The sequence below is a fragment of the Salvelinus sp. IW2-2015 genome, unplaced genomic scaffold, assembly GCF_002910315.2.
Source record: "Salvelinus sp. IW2-2015 unplaced genomic scaffold, ASM291031v2 Un_scaffold915, whole genome shotgun sequence".
Taxonomy (NCBI): domain Eukaryota; kingdom Metazoa; phylum Chordata; class Actinopteri; order Salmoniformes; family Salmonidae; genus Salvelinus; species Salvelinus sp. IW2-2015.
This window is the reverse complement of record NW_019942645.1, coordinates 328,152-336,873: the sequence shown is the minus strand read 5'-3', so window position 1 is coordinate 336,873 and position 8,722 is coordinate 328,152. Positions and strand designations below refer to the sequence as shown.

The 8,722-nt window shown below is 42.8% G+C and overlaps 1 protein-coding gene and 1 long non-coding RNA gene across 2 annotated transcripts in view; both read right to left on the bottom strand.

Moving 5' to 3' along the window:
- The window catches only part of LOC112069134 (uncharacterized), a 21,023-nt gene extending 18,412 nt beyond the window's left edge, over positions 1 to 2,611 (bottom strand). The window contains 1 exon segment of the mRNA XM_024136429.2: positions 2,563 to 2,611. Coding sequence (XP_023992197.2) covers positions 2,563 to 2,611 — 49 coding nt within the window.
- Positions 2,612 to 8,117: 5,506 nt separating this feature from the next.
- Positions 8,118 to 8,722, bottom strand: part of LOC139024046 (uncharacterized) — a 14,885-nt gene continuing 14,280 nt past the window's right edge. The window contains exon 5 of the long non-coding RNA XR_011475283.1: positions 8,118 to 8,158. This is a non-coding gene — a long non-coding RNA (uncharacterized lncRNA). The remainder of the gene's footprint in view (positions 8,159 to 8,722) is intronic.

Here is an 8,722-nt window from a genome sequence, read left to right as displayed (position 1 = left end):
CTGGGGGCTGACGGGGGTCTATAACAAGCGGCAACGATGAGAGACTTGTTTCTGGAAAGGTGGATTTTAAAAGTAGAAGTTCAAATTGTTTGGGCACAGACCTGGATAGTATGACAGAACTCTGCAGGCTATCTCTGCAGTAGATTGCAACTCCGCCCCCTTGGCAGTTCTATCTTGTCGGAAAATMTTATAGTTAGGGATGGAAATTTCAGGATTTTTYGTGGCCTTCCTAAGCCAGGATTCAGACACGGCTAYGACATCRGGGTTGGCGGAGTGTGCTAAWGCAGTGAATAAAACTAATTTAGGGAGGAGGCTTCTAATGCTAACATACATAAAACCAAGGCTTTTACGGTTACAGAAGTCAACAAATGAGAGTGCTTGGGGAATGGGAGTGATGCTGGGGGCTGCAGGGCCTGGGTTAACCTCTACATCACCAGAGGAACAGAGGAGGAGTAGGATAAGAGTATGGCTGAAGGATATAAGAATTGGTTGTCTAGTGCGTTCGGAACAAAGAGTAAAAGGAGCAGGTTTCTGGGAGCGGAATAATAGATTCAAGGCATAGTGTACAGAGAACGGGTATGGTAGGATGTGAGTACAGTGTCGGTAAACCTAGGCATTGAGTGACGATGAGAGAGGTTGTGTCTCTAGAGGCACCATTTAAGCTAGGTGAGGTCACGTCACATGCATGTTTGGGGGTGGAACAAAAGGGCTAGCTAAGGCATATTGAGCAGGGCTGGAGGCTCTACAGTGAAAATAAGACAATAATCACTACAAAAAAACAGCAATAGACAAGGCATATTGGCATTAGGAGAGGCATGTGTAGCCTAGTGATCATAGGGTCCAGTGAGTAGCTAGGCAAGATGGAGACACGGCGAATCAGACAGCTAGCGGCCCGGGGCTAGCAGGCTAGCAGATGGGCCTGCGGGGGACGTTGCAGCAGAAAGCCTTTGAAACACCCCTCGGACGGTTACGTCGGCAGACAGTCGTGATGGATCGGGTGGCTCTGTGTCGGCAGAAAAGGGTCCAGGCCAATTGCCAAAAGAGGTATCGAAGACCAGGAATTGTCTGATGGATCTCTTCGGATAGCCGGGAGATGGGCCTAGCTCGAGGCTAGCTCCAGGCTGACTGGTGCTTGCTTCGGGACAGAGACGTTAGCCAGGAGTAGCCACTCGGATAGCAGCTAGCTAGCTGCGATGATCCGGTGAAAGGTTCAGAGCTTGCGGTAGGAATCGGAGATGTGGTAGAGAAAGAGCAATCCGATATGCTCTGGGTTGATATCGCGCTGTGCAGACTGGCAGGAATTGGCCGGGCTGAGGCTGGCTGATGTCTGAGTTAACGGTGTGACCGCTAGCAGTGGCTAACTGACTACTAGCTAGTAAGCTGGCTAGCTTCTGTTGGGGGTTCCGGTTCTAAAGTATAAAAAATAGCAGATCCGTACCACATTGAGTGAGGCGGGTTGCAGGAGAGTATGTTCAGTCCGTAGATGGAAATTGAGATTAAAAAATATGAAAAATTATTAAATATATACGAAGAAACTATATATACACGGGACAGGACAAGACAAAACAAATGTCCGTCTGCTACACATCTTGAAAGTTAATATCTTGAAAACTTGATTGCTGACGTGCAAAAAATTTTGGGTGTATATCAACAATGGACTAATGAAACAAATAGAAAATATAGTTTTTAGGTGAAGTTTCCCTTTAAGGTTTACAATCATTTCTGAAAGTTTATAATGTACAGTACAGGTCAGAAGTTTGACACACCTACTCATTCAAGGGTTTTTTCTTTATTTTTACTATTTTCTACATTGTGGATAACAGTGAAGAAATCAAAACTATGAAATAACACACATGGAATCATGTAGCAACCAAAAAATTGTTAAACAAATCAATATATTTTATATTTGAGATTCTTCAAAGTAGCCACCCTTTGCCTTGATGACAGCTTTGCACAGCTTGGCATTCTCTCAACCAGCTTCACCTGAAATGCTTTTCCAACAGCCTTGAAGGAGTTCCCACATATGCTGAGCAGCTTTTCCTTCACTCTGCAGTCCAACTCATCAAACCATCTCAATGGGTTGAGGTCAGGTGATTGTGGAAGCCAGGTCATCTGGTGAGCATATTTTAAAATATCATGATAAAATAATATAATAAAACATATTTTGATTTGTTTAACACTATTTTGGTTACTACATGATTCTATGTGGGTTATTTACATAGTGTTGATGCTTCACTATTATTCTACAATGTAGAAAATAGTAAAAAAAGAAAAAACCTTGATGAGTAGGTGTTGTGAAACTTTTGACTGGTACCGTAATAGTCTAGTTTATAAACTGTTAATCATTATTATTGCAATATTACTATTTACTGCAACTGTGAAACATAGAATGTATTTTTCATTATGTTAAACGTACATTCATGTTTTATTTAATATTCCTGTTAAAATATTACTAGATATGAATGAAGCTGTGACACGCCAGTAAGCCACATCAATTCATTTGCCTTAATGTACAACGGGTATGCTGATAAAATTACAATTGAAAAAGCATGTAGGGCTTACCTGCTTTCACACCACCCTCATCTTCCTCTGTTTCCTGTGAGGAACTCATGATTGAGGGCTGTGATACGGGACGCTCAGCGTAGTCTTTGTGGTCTAGACATTTTAGTCTAGTCTATCTATTCTAGAGGGAGGATACAAGATACAGGTGTACTATGTTAATTTGATCACTCTGTTGTCGAAGATACATTTCCTGGGCAGCAACAAATGCAAATTGAAGTGTATTCAGTTTTAAAAAGGCTTCTAAAGTTTGTAATTTCCACTTTAAAAATGTCAGACTTGATTTATCCTAACAAAAATGTATCAGCTCCTACAAAAATGACCATAATAATTCACATTTCCTGTTGCTGCGGTTATTTTCCTGTTGTGAAAGCTGGTCAAATTATGACATCTATCTGTAGCTAGACATCACATAATCCACAATAGCAACTTGGTTTAAAAAAAGTATGTTGAACTTGTAAATAAGGTACGTTATTATTATTGTTTGTGTCCAGGCTATATTTCCGATTGCACAGCTGAGTGTCTGGCAGGACACTGTAGTATGTGTAACGGATGTGAACTGGCTAGCTAGTTAGCGGTGGTGGCGCGCTAAATAGTTCTCAAACGGAGACCTTGAAGTAAGTGGGCTTTTGTGGAGCGATGGGTAACGATGCTTCGTGGGTGACTGTTGTTGATGTGTGCAGAAGGTCCCTGGATTCGCGCTCGGGTCGGGGCGAGGGGACGGACTAAAGTTAAACTGTTACAATATGCAAAAACGGATCTGTGAAAAAAGCTCTTATTTATGCACAACATACATCTAGCCTACTCGTTGGCAAAATCAAATTTGAGGTGGGTTTGACCGAAAACATGTTCAGGACTATATTTCCTCCTCATATTGTAGCCTACAATATGTGTCTCCACACGCCTAGGCAGGATATTAAGATTCAGACAGGTCGTTTTTATTGATGTCAGATTCTCAGTTTTGTCAGTGTCAAAGTAGCCTGCCATTTTTCGATCACTTGTGCGGTATTAAACAAGATTTGCCATAGTCTCCAGTCATGTAAAAAGAGTAGAATTTCATGAAATGTGTTTATAAAAAAGGCCAGATTTTCCCAGATCCCAGGCTACTATAAATGTTCCTCCATATATGCGATCTTCAGATGTCTCTCTCTACTGGCTCTATTGCCACTACGCAATGCGATGATATGCATGCAATGGATTATAAAAGTTTTTTTTTCTTTTTCTCGCGTTCAGAGACCTCAATACTCCCCAGGTCACTCCTCTATTACCCAGAACTCACTTCGTGTTCTGGTACCTCGGAACATGTTTCCCCCACCCCCTCTCACCCTAACTTTTTGTTCTGGCACTCACATTACAACTACATCACTGGCTACGGTAACAATTAAGTGTTTTTGGAGAAAATCATGGATTTATTTAAGTAAGGCCACGGACTTACTGTTGATGTTTTTTTTTTCCGAACTTGAAACACACAACTAGAGGCGCAAGAATTCGAATTCTCAACACCGCAAACACGATGCAAGCGGCATGTTCAGAGGAAATCCATATAATATAAACGTTATAGTCCTAGGTTGAACGCCACTGTTCCTCCGCTCATTTAAACTTACTCTTGAATTTAGGTTAACGCAGGATAAAATCTAGTTTTAATGTACTTAATTCAAGTTATGTATTGAATCGATGTCCTTTTGTGCGCTTGAAATGGCAGATGTGAAACTTTACTTCACCTTTGATTTCCCTTAATTGTTACGCATGTCAACTCATTGAAAAGGATCCACCCACACAGGTAGCGTGACAGTAGACTCTCATCTGGCAATACAACGAATGAATTGTCACTATCTCGTGTGCTGCAAAGTTATTCCAGCAGAGGGAGTAGACTTCTGTCAAGGAATTGCCGCAGAGCTGGCAGGTCCCTGGGTCTGTAAACTACTGTAAGGACGGAAAAAAGTGCTGCCAATCTGGGGCAGAATGGATGGAGCACATGTTGAATCCAGTGAGTTCAATTCTTCAAGGACTAGATCAGGAAAGAGCGTAGAAACCACTGGCAAGGGATTTTATCATGTTAAATGATAGATGCTGAATAACAGGGAATACAAACGTACCGATACCGATAACAAGACGATACACAACGTTGCTCAGGTGCAAATGCTTTAAAAAAACTAAACTGTGAAAGTAAACGTTAGGACAGTATCCAAGAGGAGTCTGCATTCTTGCCACCTACAGTTACAGGAGCTTGTCCGAAGCTGTCACATGTCAATACCAAGGGATCCAAAGTTGATTTATAGCAGCTTAGATTAACATTCAGGTTATATTATTCATATATATTAATATTCCCATATATAACCTATTCCACTAACATGTCTATATGAAATCACTGTGACTTCACTTATCTCCTTTATAATCTCCTAGTGAAGTCAAAGCTTATATGAAACTCTGATTATAAGTGGAAAGGAGACATTCTGCTAACAGATGCTGAACCTGGGGTTATTGTGGCTCCTCAGGGCACCGTTTGTCCTAACCGGGAGCAAGGTTGGGTTTGCTCGCCCATCTGTTTTTGTTTCCTTTGTTTTTTTTGTTCTTTTTTATGTGGGAAGTCCCAGGTGGTTTTCTCTCAGAAAGCCGCGTGTAAACCGCTTCTCGGAGTCCTCGGCTGGAGCGAGGTGCACCCGTCGGGTTTTCCTCTCGCGGGTCGGAGCACCAAGCTGGAGCGTGGCCAGTGGTCACCATTTTTATTAACTGACGTGGAGAACGAAAGTTTAAACGGGTTTCCCTGCGTACTTGATGGTACCTGCCTGTACTTTAGTTCTGAAAAGCTGCTTATGATGGGAAATGTGGGGTCGTACAGTGAAGAGACACAGCTATTTCATATATCATGTATTGGTAATTTGCATGTGTAACTATGTAGTATTAATCCTAGATATTGTGTGTATATACTGATATGTAAGCTATGTGTGACGTTTTAAACTGATTTATTTCAGTCCTTTGACTAATTATTTCATGTTCTATCGTTGATGACTGTTTCCTGTGGACTCCAGGAGGTAAGCTGATTCTTTTGCAGCGCTAATCGGGATCTTGATCAAACGAAAACAGCAGTACTAAATATGTCCATGAATCATTCGCCATCGGCGTCAGAACAGAACACTGAGAACATACTTCGGGGCATCTTGTATATAAGATAAGCTCAAACTGACTTACTGCTCTGAAGAGGTCAGTGTATTAACCATCAAATACAAACAGTCACATCCTGGATGGAAAAATAGACAACACGTGACCCACAGTTACAGTCCAAAGGTGCACCTTGCCTATAGCGTGGGATTCAGAGACCGTGTATGTTCATTGTCCGTCAACTGTACCCAAATGTTGCGGTGACATTTCCACGAATGATTGACCCACACATTTATGACTTATTGATTGCTCGATTTTTCCAACCGGTACATCATCTCGCAATCATCAACACCGACTAACCATTCAAACTCACATCATTACCACCATCATCACCACACCATCACCACCACATCACAACATCATCATCACCACCATCATCATCATCACCACCGATCATCAACATGCATCATCAACACCATCATCAACATTGCATCACCACCATCATCATCATCAATCACCATCATCATCACAAGCTATGGCTTGTGTTTAATTAATCAGCAGTACAAACAGGGGCAGCAAGGTAGCCTAGTGGTTATGAGCTTTGGTCAGTAACCGAAAGGTTTGCTAGACCGAATCCCTTGAGCTGACAAGTGTTGAAAACCTATCGTTCTGCCACTGAACAAGGCAGTTAACCCACTGTTTCCCCAGTAGGCTGTCATTGTAAATAATAATTTGTTCTTAACTGACCTGTCGTAGTTAAATAAAGGTTCAACTTGGAACTGAAAGCTTCTCCTCATGAATCCATGGTAAGACAATATGTACATTTCAATCACCGTACTTCATGACTAAGATTCTAAAGATAATTCAATTTGAATAAAATTTGTGGAGGATTTTTTTTTTTTTGGAGACTTATTAGTTACAGCAACACAAAAGTATAAATTATTTTTTAAAAAACCTAGTACAGCATTGGCCACGGGGACAATAGTGCACGGTGTTGCACACAAATCCTGGTAATTGTCTCTGTCAATACTGATGACCGCGGAATACACCTGTTTATGTTCCTCCACACATTAGCATATTCAAAGACTTTGTGTGTGTGCGTGTTGCGTGGTGGTGCTGTGTGTGCATGTGTGTGTCCTGTGTGCCGGTGGTGTGTGTGTGTCCTGTCGTGGCGCGCGTGTGTGTGTGTGTGTGGCATGCTTTCTCAAAGTAAGTTGTTTTGATGTGTCCGGATAGACCGTGTACATTGTATTTACGTCTGTAATGTTTAGTTTCATATACATACATTTCTGTTAGCATGAGGGGGGTGAGCCGTGAGGGGGTTGAGCGTAGGGGTGACGTGAAGGGGGTTTTGCAGCGTGAGTGGGGTTGAGCGTGAGGGGGTTGAGCGTTGGTGTGTTGTCTGCATGTCCTGTCTGTTTGTCTGTCTGTCGTTCGCGATGTGTGTGTGTGTGCGTCCGACGTGTGTGCAACGTGCCGTGTGTGTTTTTCCCTCCTTTGCGCTCTGCCACAGCGCTGCACAGCACCCATCTCAGCCGCAGTACAGAGTTACAGGGGCCATGAAACAGGCAGCTACCCAGCGTTCACTTTTAGGTATCCGGGAGTCCAGAACGGCAGGCGATGTCACGTACCAGAAGGGCTGAAAGCCAGCAGAACGATGGAGGGTGGCGGCGAGAGCGTGAACCGGGTTTCAGGGGCACTTCTGATTGTGTTTTGGAAAAACCAGAGCAAGCCATTCTCTGTGGGTCGGGCTGGGGATTTTAAAGAGGCTTTGGAGATGGGTGATGTGACTGTGCAAGCTCTTTTGAAAAGTGGTATGATAAACTTACAGGAAACGTAAAACCTAGGCGCTTGTTGACGTGTGTTGTATGTTATATGAGTCCAGAGTGTTTTAGAGTGTCCTGTCCAATACACGAGTTGGTCTTTATTAGTCCAGCCTTCAGGGCCTTAAGGAGAAGAGTCCAGGTTCCACTTTTGGGTACGTCACTCCTTCTCTCCAGCCAACGCCACTCTTCAGCGAGGCAAGAATCTCCTCAGCTTTCTGGAGAATGTACACTACTCGCTACCTCGTAATACAATGTACCCCCCACGTTCATGTCTACCTCACTACTACTCAACGTAAGAAACACTCCACTAAAACCCCTCGTTACCAGAATGTAACTACCTCCTCTAACAACACCTACGTTACAGAATTGTAACTACCTCCTACTAACCAACTACCTCCAGACGTTAAGAGCCCGCCTCTACAGAATGTAAACTACCTCCCTAACTAACAACTCACCTCCATAAACGTTACAGACTGTAACTGACCCTCCTACTAACAACTACCTCCCCAAACGTTGCGACGATCAGTAGACTGTTAACCTGGCCCTTACTAACGTTACAGACTGGTAACTACTCCCTAAACGTTTACAGAATGTAACTATCCTCCATAAACGTTACACGAATGTACTACCTCCTAACTACCAACTACCTCCCTAAACGTTACAGAATGTAATACCTCCTAAACGTTACAGGAATGTAACTACCTCCTAACTACCAACTTACCTCCCTAACCGTTACAGAATGTAACTACCTCCTAAACGTTACAGCATGTAACTACTCCTAACTACAACTAGGCCGTCCCTAAATTTTGCAGTGGTGGGCCGTCAGGGCCTCAGGCCTTTCTCTGCTGGCCTAAACATCATCAGAGATATAATTTATTTTTTTAAAATCTATTTTCCCACAAATATTATTTAAATTATTCCCAGGTAAGAGTTGTACCTTCATTTCATCGCTTTTCCTCTTGGTTGCACTGCTTCCAGCTCCCAGTTGAGATTTGGAGGGCTGGTCTGTTATGTTGATCTTTTAATCCAATCATATTCAGACCATCGATGTGTTTTGCAGGGGTCCTAAAATCCTGCCCTCAGGCCTTCAGATATCAACCGTGCGGGGCTTGTAAGCTTATAGGTGAATGGAAATTAAAATTTAGTGTCAACCATCAGCTTTTAGCGTCTGGCTATTGTACGCCTGCTAGCTGGCCTCCAGTGTTACACCAGGAGCCAGCTAGCAGGCGTAGTGCGTG